This window comes from Rana temporaria, chromosome 9, assembly GCF_905171775.1.
Source record: "Rana temporaria chromosome 9, aRanTem1.1, whole genome shotgun sequence".
In the NCBI taxonomy this organism is placed as follows: Eukaryota; Metazoa; Chordata; class Amphibia; order Anura; family Ranidae; genus Rana; species Rana temporaria.
The window spans coordinates 182749820-182765982 of NC_053497.1; the positions used below are offsets into that span (position 1 = coordinate 182749820).

General features: G+C 50.7%; 1 protein-coding gene across 1 annotated transcript in view; it reads right to left on the minus strand.

The window, feature by feature from the left end:
* Positions 1-4608: 4608 nt before the first annotated feature.
* The window catches only part of LOC120914370 (xaa-Pro aminopeptidase 2-like), a 52613-nt gene continuing 41058 nt past the window's right edge, over positions 4609-16163 (minus strand). Inside the window, exons 19-22 of the mRNA XM_040325056.1 lie at positions 16002-16061; positions 9742-9818; positions 6876-6974; positions 4609-4914 (exon numbers count right to left, since the gene is read on the minus strand). Of these exons, the coding sequence (XP_040180990.1) occupies positions 4726-4914; positions 6876-6974; positions 9742-9818; positions 16002-16061 (425 nt within the window). The 3' untranslated portion in view covers positions 4609-4725. The remainder of the gene's footprint in view (positions 4915-6875; positions 6975-9741; positions 9819-16001; positions 16062-16163) is intronic.

The following is a 16163-nucleotide window of genomic DNA, read 5'->3' on the forward strand; positions in this document are numbered from 1 at the left end:
CACCTGTCAATGCCAATCTGTGCCGCCTATCAGTGCTAATCAGTGCTGCCGGTCAGTGCCCATCAGTGCCGCCGTTCAGTGCCCTTAAGTGCCACCTGACAGTGCCCATCAATGCCGCCTGTCAGTGTCCATCAGTGCTGCCTGTCAGTGCCCATCAGTGCTGCATATCAGTGCCACCTATCGGTGCCCATCAGTGCCGCCTATCAGTGCCCATCAATTCTACAAATCAGTGGCTCCTCACCAGTGCCACCTTATCGGTGCCAACTCATTAGTGCCCATTGTTGCCCATCGGTGCTGCCTCCTCAGTGCCCATCAGTGCCAACTCATCAGTGCCCATCGGTGCCGCCTCATCAGTGCCACCTTATCAGTGCCAACTCATCAGTGCCCATCAGTGAAGGAGAAAACTACATTTTATAACAGAAACGAAGAAAAACTTTATTTATTTTTTTCAAAAATGTGTGACAGCGCTAAAAGCTGAATATTGTCCTGGGCAGGAAGGGGGTGAAAGTGCCCAGTCAGTGCCCCATAATAACCCCCTGTCAGTGCCCACCACAGTGCCAATCAGTGCCCACCACAGCGCCAGTCAGTGCCCCATAATAACCCCCTGTCAGTGCCCACCACAGTGCCAATCAGTGCCCACCACAGCGCCAGTCAGTGCCCCATAATAACCCCCTGTCAGTGCCCACCACAGTGCAAATCAGTGCCCACCACAGCGCCAATCAGTGCCCATCACAGCGCCAATCAGTGCCCAGCGTTAACACCTGTCAGTGTTGAAGGGGTTAATAGTTTAATGCTTTTTGTGGTATTTCCGATGTCATTCGGATAATAAACATTCTCTGTGGGAGAAACTCGCACTCACCTATCTTGTTTTTCAATCACATTTTGGCTTTTTAATAACATAACAAGCAACAAATGTAACATAAATGTAACACAAATGTAACACAAATGTAACATAAATGTAACAACATTCCACAACCTCATTCCCCTAATTTGTATCAAATCTCACTTCTGCAGAATAAACAAAATATTTCCCTCAATTCACAGGAAAGTTCCAACCAAAACTATTTTAATCACCAGTTTTGCATGTAATCTGGTGGACCAGAGGCACTGGCAGGATCGGTCTCTGTTGGTGACCGGGGGCCACGCAAGGGGAGGCTCTCCTGCCCTGCCGGCGGTGTCGTCCTGCGCAGAGAGTGGGACACGCAGTCCTGCCTCTGACCTGCCAGAGATGGGACTGTGCAGGGAAGGGGGAGAGTGGAGGGCACTGTGGTTGAAAACAGGGGGGCACTGGGTTGAGGGGCTATGATTGCTGGGGGTGCTGTGGTGTTGGAGGGCACTCTGGTGAAGGGGGGGCTACACTGCGGGGAGGCACTGTAATCATTTCGGTGCCCCTTTGCAGTGTGGTCCCCTTTGTGTCGCAGTGCCCCTTTGCTTTGCAGTGTGGTCCCCTTTTCTGCCGCAGTGCCCCTTTGCTTTGCAGTGTGGTCCCTTTTGTGCCGCAGTGCCCCTTTGCTTTGCAGTGTGGTCCCTTTTGTGTCGCAGTGCCCCTTTGCTTTGCAGTGTGGTCCCTTTTGTGTCGCAGTGCCCCTTTGCTTTGCAGTGTGGTCCCTTTTGTGCCGCAGTGCCCCTTTGCTTTGCAGTGTGGTCCCTTTTGTGTCGCAGTGCCCCTTTGCTTTGCAGTGTGGTCCCTTTTCTGCCGCAGTGCCCCTTTGCTTTGCAGTGTGGTCCCTTTTGTGCCGCAGTGCCCCTTTGCTTTGCAGTGTGGTCCCTTTTGTGTCGCAGTGCCCCTTTGCTTTGCAGTGTGGTCCCTTTTGTGCCGCAGTGCCCCTTTGCTTTGCAGTGTGGTCCCTTTTGTGCCGCAGTGCCCCTTTGCTTTGCAGTGTGGTCCCTTTTGTGTCGCAGTGCCCCTTTGCTTTGCAGTGTGGTCCCTTTTGTGTCGCAGTGCCCCTTTGCTTTGCAGTGTGGTCTCTTTTGTGCCGCAGTGCCCCTTTGCTTTGCAGTGTGGTCCCTTTTGTGTCGCAGTGCCCCTTTGCTTTGCAGTGTGGTCCCTTTTCTGCCGCAGTGCCCCTTTGCTTTGCAGTGTGGTCCCTTTTGTGCCGCAGTGCCCCTTTGCTTTGCAGTGTGGTCCCTTTTGTGTCGCAGTGCCCCTTTGCTTTGCAGTGTGGTCCCTTTTGTGTCGCAGTGCCCCTTTGCTTCGCAGTGCGGTCCTTTTTGTGTGGCAGTGCCCCTTTGCTTTGCAGTGTGGTCCTTTTTGTGCCGCAGTGCCCCTTTGCTTTGCAGTGTGGTCCCTTTTGTGCCGCAGTGCCCCTTTGCTTTGCAGTGTGGTCCCTTTTGTGTCGCAGTGCCCCTTTGCTTCGCAGTGCGGTCCTTTTTGTGTGGCAGTGCCCCTTTGCTTTGCAGTGTGGTCCTTTTTGTGCCGCAGTGCCCCTTTGCTTTGCAGTGTGGTCCCTTTTGTGCCGCAGTGCCCCTTTGCTTTGCAGTGTGGTCCTCTTTGTGTGGCAGTGCCCCTTTGCTTTGCAGTGTGGTCCCTTTTGTGCCGCAGTGCCCCTTTGCTTTGCAGTGTGGTCCCTTTTGTGTCGCAGTGCCCCTTTGCTTTGCAGTGTGGTCCCTTTTGTGTCGCAGTGCCCCTTTGCTTCGCAGTGCGGTCCTTTTTGTGTGGCAGTGCCCCTTTGCTTTGCAGTGTGGTCCTTTTTGTGCCGCAGTGCCCCTTTGCTTTGCAGTGTGGTCCCTTTTGTGCCGCAGTGCCCCTTTGCTTTGCAGTGTGGTCCTCTTTGTGTGGCAGTGCCCCTTTGCTTTGCAGCGTGGTCCCTTTTGTGTCGCAGTGCCCCTTTGCTTTGCAGTGCGGTCCCCCTTGTGTCGCCGTGCCCCTTTTCTTTGCAGTTCGGGGGACCGGCTCCGTGGGTGTCATGTCCCAGGCCTAGAGTGGGCGTGGTTTTCATTATTATAGGGGTGTTGGTATGATTGTAAACGACCCAGGGCTGCTGATTCCTGATAGGAGGAGTCGGCTTTAACCACCAATTTATTGCCAGGTCCAGATCTGACAGCGGGGGGCTTTACACACGTGATTGCCTCCGCACAGCCCCCGTACCGGTGCCCCCCCCCCCCCCCCCCACCATGCATTCTGGGCTCCGCTTGACCACATTTTGTTCCCTATGTGATTAAAAAATCCCCTATTCTGCAACAAAATAAAGTTACACCCCCAACCACATAAAATGCGCCCCCCAAAAAACGTTGAGGTCCCTCCTCCACCCTCACATATGCGCATGTAGGAACGTAAATTCATACGTTGGGGCTCCTACACGTAAAAACGATGCACGTTACATACCGCCGCGCACACCGGAGTGAGGGCAACATAGTGGAACCTCGGTTTGCGAGTAACGCGGTTTATGAGTGTTTCGCAATACGAGCGCCATTCGGAAAATACTCAGTTCAAGAGCCTTTCCGATGTTTTCCGAGTTAAGCCGAGGGGACCTTGCCCGAGTGTCTCCAAGGCTCTCTGGTGCCCCCCCACCACCTCTGGCCACATGCGGTATTGCATGCCATTGAAGTCAATGCGGAACGAATTTTCTTCGTTTTCCATTGACTTCTATGGGGAAACTCGCTTTGATATGCGAGTGCTTTGGAATACGAGCGTTCTCCTGGAACGGGTTATACCCGTAATCCGAGGTTCCACTGTATCAAGCGACATGACTACCACTATTTTATTCTCTAGGGTGTCTGCTTTCAGAACATTGATAGGTAGATTAAGTAAGAGTTAGGCCGGCTTATCAGTAGATAAGCCGACCTAACTCAGAATCTGCGCCGACTTATGTTTAAGTGTATGCTCAAACAGAGATACGCTTAAACATATCTAAGATAAGACGGCTTGCGCCGTTCTATCTTAGGGTGCAATTTTTCCAATGGCCGCTAGGTGGCGCTTCCATTGCGGTCGGCGTAGAATATGTAAATTAGTTGATATGCCGATTCACGAACGTACGCCCGGCCGCCGCAGACGATTTACGCCGTTTCCGTAAGGCATTAGCAGGCCTAAAGTTATTCCATCTATTAGGTGGAATAACAATGTTAAAGTATGGCCGCCGTTCCCGCCGCGAGATTCAAATTTTTTACAGCGTTTGCGTAAGTCGTCCATGAATCGGGATTTACGTCGTTTACGTCCATGTCGAAATCAATAGGCCCGTGCGGCATACTTAGCCACAATGCACACTGGGTAATGTAGGCGCCCGGCGCATGCGCATTAAAAAAGAAACGTAAAAAAACGTGAGGTCAAGCCTCATTACCATAAAACACGCCCCCCTCCAACACATTTGAATTCGGCGCCCTTACGCCCGCTTTAGGCTACGCCGCCGTATATTAGCAGGCAAGTATATTGAGAATCATGTACTTGCCTAGCTAACTTACGGCGGCGTAGCCTAAACACGCTAAGCTACGCCGCCGCAAGTTTGCACCGTCGTACCTGAATCTAGCTAATAGAATATTTGGGGATTTTATGTAATCTTCAGGCCTAAATAGATTTTTTTTTTAGTGTGTGTGAAAGGGTTAATCCGATGATTTCCAAAACAAAAAAAAAAAGAAATAAAAATAGTCATAAGTAATACAAGGAGCACCGAATATAATAGAAAAGTCACTTTAATAGTTTATCTTTTTTGGGCCTTAAAAAAGCTCTGATTGAAGCCAGTCCTGGTATGTGGCGCGGCGCGGCGCGGGTGATCGGCGTCAGGCTCCCGTCTACTGGAGGAACAGACTGACAAGGAGAGATGCGGACAGAACACCCAGAGAGACGGTGACGGCTGTCCCCGGGGACAGGGGCTCCGTGTTCCTCTCCAGCCACTTGTACTCCTCCTGGCGGCCCTGCCTCTGCAGCTCCGGCAGCATCACCTCTCTGATCTTCTTGTAGTGTTGGTCTACATGCTTGAGCTATTGAAACAGATACACAGATATTAATAAATCTATCAATAAGAGTGCCGGCTCATTATGACTGATACAAGATACCAATTCATTGTATACTGCCTAGTTGCTAGAACTTGCCGGTCGCCTGGCACCTAGCAACCAGTGATGTCAGTGGCCACCCCAGCATTCAGAGCGTGCCACGGCCGCCCCAGCATTCATAGCGCGCTGCTTACTTGGCTGGAAAACTAGATCCACCCACTTCTGCCATCTTCAGACAGCATAGCATGCCCCAGATAGCATGCCCCAGGTCGCCATCTTCATTGTTGGGGCACCAATGCATTTCTTTGCCCAGGGGCCCATGATGCTATTAAGATGGCACTGGTCCTAGGGAGTGATTCTAACTGTGTTGAGGGCTGGGCTACCACTGACACGTCACTGATCACTGCTCCCGATGACAGGGAGCAGTAGATCAGTGTCCTGTCACTAGGCAGAACAGGGAAATGGCTTGTTTACACAGGCATCCCCTCGTTCTGTAGCTCCGTAACACGATCACGGGACACCGGTGGACACAGAGTCCGCAGGTCGCGCGGGCACAGTCACAGAGCTCGTGGCAGGCGCGACATTCAAAGCAACGTATTTATACACAATGGCCCAGATTTTAGGTAGCAATTGCGCCTGCGTAACCATAGTTACGCAGCGCAATTGCTGACTTGCGCCGGCGTAACGAGTTCTCCTGATTCAGAGAACTCGTTACGCCGACTGCAGCCTAAAATCTGCGTGGCATAAGGCTCTTATGCCACGCAGATTTTAGGCTGCATTCTAGCGATGACCGCTAGGGGGCGCTCCCATTGTGATCTGTGTATAGTATGCAAATTGCATACTAACACCGATTCACAACGTTGCGTGAGCCCTGCATACGCAAATTACGTAGTTTGCATACGCCGTCTTTAGCGTAAGGTTACACATCTTAATAGCAGGCGCAGCCAATGCTATAGGATACCCGGCATTCCCGCGTTGCGGCGTTCGAATTTTACGTTGTTTGCGTAAGTGAATCGTGAATGCCGCTGGACGCTATTCACGTTCACTTTGAAGCAAATGACGTCCTTGCGACGTCATTTGCCGCAATGCACGTCGGGAAAGTTTCCCGACGGAGCATGCGCTGTACGCTCGGCGTGGGATCGCGCCTAATTTAAATGATTCCTGGCCCCGGCGGAATCATTTACATTGCGCGCGCTTACGCCGGGCAATTTTGCTGGCGCGCCCTCACAATTTACAGAGCTACTGCTCCGTGATTCGAGGGCAGCGCAAATTATTTGCGGGGCGTAGGGCAAAATCGTTGCCCTGTGCCTCCGCAAATAATGCGCAAGTCGTACCTGAATCCGGGCCATTGCTTTGCGCAGCCGTGCCATTCTGCCGACGTATATCGGCGTGACATGGTCGGCAAGCAATATAAGCTGCGTAGGCGGTACTTCACTGTCAGGGCGATTCACGCGATCGGTGGTGTTCGCAGGAAGTATGGATAGTTTTAAAAAGGCTCTTGGATGTGCATCTTACTGAAAACACTATACAGGGATATGGGAATTTTTATTTTTTTCTTCTTCCAACACACACCTACACACAGGGCCGTCTTAATGGCATCATGGGCCCCTGGGCAAAGTAATGCTCTGGGGCCCCTACAATGATGACAGTGCAGGTAAACAGACATTAAGTAGGTAGGAGGCAGACTATCACTCTCAGTGCCATCATGGGGGCCCCCAATTTCAGGGCAGTGTGGGCTCAAGGACCAGCTGCTTTGGGGAAAGTGCAGGGGCCCCCCATGCAGCTGGGGCCCCTGGGCAATGCCCAGGTGTGCCCTCTCATTAAGACAGCCCTGCCTACACAGGTTGCTCTGGATGGACTTTTGTCTTTATCCAACATTACCTACCATGTAACTGCATTGGCTACAATGTATTATTGTAATTATTATTATTATTATTTTGTGAACTCACGTGCACATCTGTCATCAGACTGGTGTCGATCAGATTTCGGTCATACGGCACTAAAGTCACCTTCTCGAACGTCAAATATTTCTCTCCTCCAAACATGTGCTGCACCGGGGGATACAGAGGAGAGTTCATTGTATGGTCGACTCAATTATACAACACATAGAGCAAGAGGCAAATCACATTGTATCAATAAAATGTCAATTGTTTAGGGTGAAATGTTAAAATACAGCGCTCAGGACAAAGTCACTGGGCCTTTTGTAAAGCTTTCATGCTCCCCAGTCCAGTGGCGTCACTAGGGGGGTCAGAGGGGGCCATGACCCCCCACACAAATTCTACTGTGCGACCCCCCCCAATTAAAAGAAACTGACACCGGAACTCTGGGAGCAGTCTGGAATGCAGGGGACTGAACCGCGGTAGCACTGGCTCTGACTCTGGTTGCTAGAGCCGCCTGGCGCCTAGCAACCAGTGACGTCATGGCCGCGACTCCCTCTCTCCCTAGCGTTGAAAGTGGAGGAGGATTTAACTTCCTCCTCCTCCTCTGCGCCTAGGGCTCCTGGGGTCCAAAGCATCTCTCCGGTGGGTTGTGGCCACCTGGGTGGGTGGGAGGGTGCGGCTGGGCAGCACGTAGGGGAACCGAACCGTCCATTTCTCTTCTGCTGCCACTGAACACATAGGGGGGCACAGTATAATTTTTGGGGGGTCATGGCCCCCTCTTCCCCCCCCCAGTGACGCCACTGGATGGGGGGCATGAAGGCTTTAGAAAGTCCCCGTCACTTTGCCCTAAACACTGTATTTAATAGCTGCTTCTCCTCCTGCAGGCATTCAGCGTGGCAAGAGATAAATTGATGTATTGGTTACTCTATGTGCTTCCCAGCCACCCCTCCTACCCAGGTGGCCACGGTCAGGGCCCCGCCTCCCCCCCAGACACTTATGCTTGGCTCCAAATTGCATCCCTGACAATTATTCTTCCTTTGCAGCCTCCCCCAGTATATGGTGTAAAGGATCATGTGACCTCCTACCATGATGCATTGCTCAGACGTAGTGGCCACTCGCCATGTCTCTCCAAGCACCGCTCTATCTAACACTTTCCTTCGGTACGTGGTAAAGCCCTGCAAACAGCTGTTTGCTGACGTAGCCGCACCGGAAGTGACACAGTCGAGGAATTTCATAGGTCGAGATTTTTTTTATTATACGTCATTACAACTGTGTGTATCCGGCTGTGACGGCTCGTGGCTCCTGAATGGTCAGCAGGGATGGACTGGCCATCGGGAATTCCCAGGAGTTTCCCGGTGGGCAGATTGCACAGTGGGCCGTTTAAAAAAAACGGAGACCCCCCTCTGTCTCTCAGACCCCCCCCTCTGTCTCTCAGACCCCCCCCCCTCTGTCTCTCAGACCCCCCCTCTGTCTCTCAGACCCCCCCTCTGTCTCTCAGACCCCCCCCTCTGTCTCTCAAACCCCCCCCTCTGTCTCTCAGTCCCCCCTGTCTCTCAGACCCCCCCTCTGTCTCTCAGTCCCCCCCTCTGTCTCTCAGTCTCCTCTGTCTCTCAGACCCCCTCTGTCTCTCAGACCCCCCTCTGTCTCTCAGCCCCCCACTGTCTCTCAGCCCCCTCCTCTGTCTCTCAGCCCCCTCCTCTGTCATTCAGCCCCCTCCTCTGTCTCTCAGCCCCCTCCTCTGTCTCTCAGACCCCCCCTCTGTCTCTCAGTCCCCCCCTCTGTCTCTCAGTCCCTCCGGCCCTTTCAGCCCCCTCCTCTGTCTCTCAGACCCCTCTTATGTCTCTTAGCCCCCTCCTCTGTCTCTCAGACCCCTTCTATGTCTCTCAGCCCCCTCCTCTGTCTCTCAGCCCCCTCCTCTGTCTCTCAGACCCCTCCTATGTCTCTCAGACCCCTCCTATGTCTCTCAGACCCCTCCTATGTCTCTCAGACCCCCTCCTATGTCTCTCAGACCCCCTCCTCTGTCTCTCAGACCCCTCCTATGTCTCTCAGCCCCCCACTGTCTCTCAGCCCCCTCCTCTGTCTCTCAGTCTCCTCCTCTGTCTCTCAGTCTCCTCCTCTGTCTCTCAGTCCCACCTCTGTCTCTCAGTCCCACCTCTGTCTTTCAGTCCCCCCGGCCCTTTCAGCCCCCTCCTCTATCTCTCAGACCCCTCCTATGTCTCTCAGACCCCCACTGACTCTTCGCCCCCTCCTCTGTCTCTCAGCCCCCTCCTCTGTCTCTCAGCCCCCTCCTCTGTCTCTCAGCCCCCTCCTCTGTCTCTCAGCCCCCTCTTCAGTCTTTCAGACCCCTCCTCTGTCTTTAAGACCCCTCATCTGTCTCTCAGCACCCACTCTCTCTTAGCCCCCTCCTCTGTTATACACTCACCCCCTCCCCTTTCCCTCAACCCTCCCTCTCTCTCTCATTCCCCTCTCTCTCACCCTCTCATGATACACAATAATGGATGTAGGGGCCTTTTGGTGGGCGTGATTTTTTTTTTGGGGGGGCAGCATTTTATTGAATTAAAGTGGGCCGGTCTGGATGAAGTCCAGGGCCAAATCTTTGTCCAAGTCCAGCCCTGATGGTCGGGGCAATCTTCTTGGACCTGTGATGTGTCCTAGAAAGTTGCAGGGAGGGAGGGGGGAGAGGAGAACCTCTTCCCTGCCTAGGCGATCCCAGCGGAAGTACCAGTCAAAACTGGGGGGGGGGGAGTTCCCCTTTTGGGTGGAGCTCCGCTTTTAGTCACTTACTTTTTATAACTTCTTTTTGCGAAACAAGGCAAAAGAAGAAGAAAACTTCAGGGAAATTTTGCCAACTGAGAATCTGCCAATTTTGTTGTGAAATCAAACTTAGAAATTTTTTTGCGCATTACAAAAATGATGAATATTATAAAATAGAAACCTTTGTATCTGCTTCCACCACCACCGCAATGTCCTCGATACGGATACCAAAAAGTCCTTCATGGTAGTAGCCCGGTTCTACGGAGGAAGAAAAACAAACGTTTGATGTGAGTTAACCCAAAGAGAGGGTTCTCTGCGCTAAAGGGGGAGATCCCAGGAACATTTTTAAGTGGTTCAGAAGGTTTTTTACCTTCATGCAAAACCTTCTCAGTATAGAAACCCCCCCCCCCAATACTCCCCTGACCCCCATCGTAATCCAACAATGTGCACGAGAAACTCAGCTCATTGGCTGAGGCAGCAATGTGAGCTATTGGCTGTCAATCACAGCCAGTGAGCCAATGAGAAGAGAGGGGGCGGTACCAAGCCCCGACTCTGTGTGTGTGTGTGGGAGCAAGTCAGCTTGGGTGCCCCCACAGCAAGTTAGGCAGGAGGGAGGGGCCAGGAGCGCCCGCGAGGGACCCGAGAAGAGGAAGATCGGGGCTGCTCTGTGCAAAACCAATACTCAGAGCAGGTAAGTATAACATGTTTTAAAAAAAACAACAACAAGCCTTTAATATCACTTTAATAAAAATGGCATCCCCACCCCTCCCCTCTTTGCACTATAACAGTCTGGAGTGTGTCAATGTGTCAGTAAGGTTCAGGTTGGGCTTCATGAAGGACAATTGAGTTCAATAGACCCAACTCACAACTGGTGTTCCAATTCATCCAGACGGCGTTCAGTAGGGTTGGGGCTCCATGCAGGCCAATTGAGTTTGATGGACCCGACTCACAACTGGTGTTCCAATTCATCCCAAAGGTGTTTAGTAGAGTTGAGGTTGGGGCTTCATGCAGGCCAATTGAGTTTGATGGACCTGACTCACAACTGGTGTTTTCCGATTCATCCCAAAGGTGTTCAGTAGAGTTAAGGTTGGGGCTCCATGCAGGACAATTGAGTTCAATAGGTGTTCCAATTCATCCAGACAGTGTTCAGTAGGGCTGAGATTGGGGTTCCATGCAGGCCAATTGAGTTTGATGGACTTGACTCACAACTGGTGTTTCAAATTTATCCCAAAGGTGTTCAGTAGGGCTGAGGTTGGGGCTTTATGCAGACCAATTGAGTTAAATAGACCTGACTCACAACTGGTGTTCCAATTCATCCCAAAGGTGTTCATTAGAGTTGAGGTTGGGGCTCCATGAAGGCTAATTGAGTTCAATGGACCTGACTCACAACTGGTGTTTCGATTTATCCCAAAGGTGTTCAGTAGGGTTGAGGTTGGGGCTTCACGCAGGACAATTGAGTTCAATAGACCTGACTCACAACTGGTGTTCCAATTTATCCCAACGGTGTTCAGTAGGGCTGAGATTGGGGCTCCATGCAGGCCAATTGAGTTTGATGGACTTGACTCACAACTGGTGTTTCGATTCATCCTAAAGGTGTTCAGTAAGGTTCAGGTTGGGGCTCCAGGCAGGCCTATTGAGTTAAATGGACCTGACCCACAACTGGTGTTCTAATTCATCCCAAAGGTGTTTAGTAGAGTTGAGGTTGGGGCTTCATGCAGGCCAATTGCGTTCAATAGACCTAAACCATAACTGGTGTTCTAACTCATCCCAACGGTGTTTAGTAAGGTTGAGGTTGGGGCTCCATGCAGGCCAATTGAGTTCAATAGATCTGACTCACAACTGGTGTTCCAATTCATTCCAAAGGTTATCAATAGGGTTGAGGTTGGTGCTCCATTCAGGCTAATTGAGTTCAATGGACCTGACTCACAACTGGTGTTTCGATTTAACCCACAGGTTATCAGTAGGGTTGAGGTTGGGGTTTTATGCAGACCAATTGAATTCAATAGACCCAACTCACAACTGGTGTTCTAACTCATCCCAACGGTGTTTAGTAAGGTTGAGGTTGGGGCTTCATGCAGGACAATTGAGTTCAATAGACCCAACTCACAACTGGTGTTCCAATTCATCCAGAGAGTGTTCAGTAGGGCTGAGATTGGGGCTCCGTGCAGGCCAATTGAGTTTGACGGACCCGACTCACAACTGGTGTTTCGATTCATCCCAAGGGTGTTCAGTAAGGTTCAGGTTGGGGCTCCATGCAGGCCTATTGAGTTAAATGGGCCTGACCCACAACTGGTGTTCCAATTCGTCTCAAAGCTGTTCAGTAGGGTTGAGAGGAAAGAAGACTCATAGGGACTGTAACGGATTATGGACTATTCTGCCTGGACATTGATAATAACTGCAGGACTTGTTACAGTTGGATTTACCACATTGTATTCTGAGCTCAAAGGGTTAATCATGCAAGGGACTCTTCACTGTTGAATGCTAATAGTCCCTTTGCATAGCTAATTGACTCTCCGTTGTTTAGTTAATCCCTTCAGAATATGGAGGCTGTTATGTGTGAGTGTATAATTGGTTTAAAGGTTAATTGAATTCTATTGTCTGATCAAGTTAAGGAGCCAAAACGGCTAGCGGCTGATTGGCTCAAGGGAGTGTCATTGTTTCAAAGTGTGTGTATTGAAGTCCCCCCTGGGTGGGGGGGGGGGAGTGTCATTTGTTTCTGTACAGTTGTAACCAGATATAAGGAGGAAAAATGTGGCAAATAAAGTCAGTCTGCTTGACCCTTCAAACGTAGCCCGTCTCGTTTCTTGGAAGGGCGTTCGATGGGATATACCGGCGGTACCTGCATATCGCAGCTTGCCAGGGAAAAGGACGTCTCCAGCGGCTGAGACCCTCACACCACTTGGGTAGCCGTTACATTGGTTGGCAGCGGTGGGATGGTCCTTTTATCCAAAGAGCAAGTGCTGAATGGAGTCGCAGTACGCCAGGCTGAAAAGATCCACACTGAAAGATTTATTAGAGAGTCGTGGTAGGAGCGCCAGCAACAGACCGCGGAGGGAGCTGATAGCTGAACTGCTGGAGCTGGACGAAATGGATGGATCAATGGAAGGAACGGAGCCCCTTGCACCGGTCAGCGAAGAAGATGTAATAACTGGGATTGTACAGCAGAGATTATCCTTGTATCCAGAAACGTCCGTGGAACTAATAAACCAGCTGTTCCGGGAAGCAAGGGAAGAGATACAAACGAAGAGGGGACAAGAACTGGAACTGGTAAGAGCGAGACAGCCCATTACACCTGCAGTTCCTACCCCCCACCTGCTGCTACAGGAAAGAAAATACCGTTCACTGCATTTAAAGCTTTTGTAGAAAGTGAGGAGGAAATAGATGGATATTTGGCGGACTTTGAGAGGCAGTGCTCACTACACCAGGTACCACCAGACCAATGGGTTACTATTTTGTCGGGGAAATTGTCGGGCAAAGCCAATGAAGCCTTTCGGGCTCTCGCTCCAGAGGATATTTTACAATATCAGCAAGTTAAAAAGGCGCTGCTAACCCGATATGCCGTAACGCCAGAAGCCTACCGCCGGCGCTTCCGGGAGTCCAAGAAGATGGCTGTGGACTCCCACATGGAATGGGCCAACCAGTTACAAAGGGTGGCATCCCTTTGGGTCCAAGGGTGCAAGGCCAACACCGGGGAGGAAGTATTGCAGCTGTTCCTAATGGAACATTTCTTCCAAGACCTGGCCGCAGACATACAAGACTGGGTACGAGATCGCCGTCCCGCTAACTTAAACGAGGCGGCTCGGCTAGCAGATGAGTACGCGGAGACAAGGAAAGTAAGCAAGGGTACTATGCGGCTGGCTCAGAAGGTAGAACCGCGTACTCCAACCGTCACCCCACGCCCAGAGTTTCGGGCTCCAGTCCCACCACGTCCTCAGGGGCCTAGCAACTACCCCCGGGATTCGCCTAGGGTGACGTGCCATCACTGCAGCGACACGGGACATATTGCTTGTTATTGCCCTTTGAGAGCTACAAATAACAATTGGAGACGCACAACACCCAACACAGAGGTCACTCCATCACGTCCCTCTGCGGCCCACTGCCTGGAGACTGAGGGGGGCCCTGAGGAATGTCTGGGAATTTGGTATGAGGCAGACCCAATACAAGCTGCCTCTCCGGATAACCGTCAGCATCACCGTCAGGAGGTACGAGTGAATGGACAAGTAGCACAAGGCCTAAGAGATTCCGGGACTACTATCACTCTGATTCAAAAACATCTGGTAAAGCCAGAGAACGTGTCCACTCGCACAGTTGCCGTCCGGGTCGCAGGGGGTGCTGTATCTCGCGTACCCACCACCTGGGTGCACTTAGACTGGGGAGCTGGGTCAGGAAAGACCACAGTTGGTATCATGGACAACCTACCTGCCGAGGTGGTGCTGGGCAACGACATTGGCCCTCTGACTTCGGCTTATTTACCTACACCTGCTGCTGCTTGTCCCGTGACCACCCGCGTTGCTGGAATCAACCCGCTTGCTGCTGAGAACCGGGTAAGACTACCTTCCCCGACATGTACTGTAGATCCGGCACAATATCACAGTCTAAAATGGGAATGTGACAAGTTGGCCAGTGAGAAATCAGAGATGCAACGACACTATGTCATGTATTATGAGATGTCCCGTGGCTTGAACATTGAAATGCACAAACAGGCGGAAATTGTCAAAAGATTAAATGGGATTTGCATCCAGGTGGTGCCGTATCTGTCCCAAGAGCATCAGCAACAGGTTTTGGGAGCCATTGAGAGAGCAAAGCAAGTGACTGTTCCAGAATTGAATTCTATTATTCACCGTCACCATCAGCTACCGACCTGGTAAGCCAATGGGAAGGCCGACGGACTGTCCAGGCAAACGGAACTTTTACCCTAACAGCAGACCGGACATCCCCAAGTTGATCCGAAAAGGATCAATCCGGGTCTGCCGGAGTGTTCCACAAAAGGGGGGCAGTGTAACGGATTATGGAGTATTCTGCCTGGACATTGATAATAACTGCAGGACTTGTTACAGTTGGATTTACCACATTGTATTCTGAGCTCAAAGGGTTAATCATGCAAGGGACTCTTCACTGTTGAATGCCAATAGTCCCTTTGCATAGCTAATTGACTCTCTGTTGTTTAGTTAATCCCTTCAGAATACGGAGGCTGTTATGTGTGAGTGTATAATTGGTTTAAAGGTTAATTGAATTCTATTGTCTGATCAAGTTAAGGAGCCAAAACGGCTAGCGGCTGATTGGCTCAAGGGAGTGTCATTGTTTCAAAGTGTGTGTATTGAAGTCCCCCCTGGGTGGGGGGGGGGGAGTGTCATTTGTTTCTGTACAGTTGTAACCAGATATAAGGAGGAAAAATGTGGCAAATAAAGTCAGTCTGCTTGACCCTTCAAACGTAGCCCGTCTCGTTTCTTGGAAGGGCGTTCGATGGGATATACCGGCGGTACCTGCATATCGCAGCTTGCCAGGGAAAAGGACGTCTCCAGCGGCTGAGACCCTCACACCACTTGGGTAGCCGTTACAGGGACAAAGTAGGCACTCCTGGAAACCTCCACTTCAATAAATGGCCACCATAGAATGCTGCTTTCTATGGGGGGCACTTGTGCAGGCTTGCTCCCAATCCTCCCTGTCTGCATCTATTGACACAGATAGAGTGGCTTGTCCCCACCCCCAGCTCCCCATCACAGAATTTGATTGACAGCAGTGTGTGCCCCCCAAAGCTCAAACCCACACGCCTTTCTCTACAGCCTCAGCTGCACCGGACATTGAATGAATGGGAAGTGCTCTGTGCTGAGCGGCTTCCTGTTCATTCACAAACCGAGACATAGTAATCACAGTTTATTATGCTTCAGTTATGAATGAACACAGCGAGCGAACGTGTTCACTTAGAAAAGGAAGGGGCCAGTAAATTACATATTGACTAGCCCCTTCCCCTGCTCGCCATCCTGAAACAACCCTCCGCCAGGGGGAGGGGATAGGAGGGAAGCCAGCAGCAATGCTTTGCCTACACAATAAGAAGCCTGGGCAGTAGGGGGACACGGCACCGCATGTAGTAATTAGGGTGTGCCCATGGCACACCTGGCACACCCCCTGCCTTTGAGCGGGATCCAATGTTCCAATGAGAAGTGAGAGAGTGGAGAGAGCTGCTGTTCTCGTGCACAGCGCTGGATGGAAATTGGATGGATCTTTTTCTCTATATATGAATTAAATAGTAAACGCATAAAAATAATAAAATCAAGAACTTGTAATAGGGAGATAAAAATAATAAAATCAAGAACTTGTAATAGGGAGATAAAAATAATAAAATCAAGAACTTGTAATAGGGAGATAAAAATAATAAAATCAAGAACTTCTAATAGGGGGATAAAGATAAAACTAATAAAATAATATTAAGTGTTACAGTACCAATTGATGTGAACATTCCTTTGGTAAAAGCAATATTCCCAGCCCGCAATCCAACCGGCCCTAGAGTTGGGAAATGACAATAAAGAGAGTTATTTTCTTAGTGCACATTTTTATTATTATTATTATTATTATTATTATTTGTATTATTATTATTATTATTAT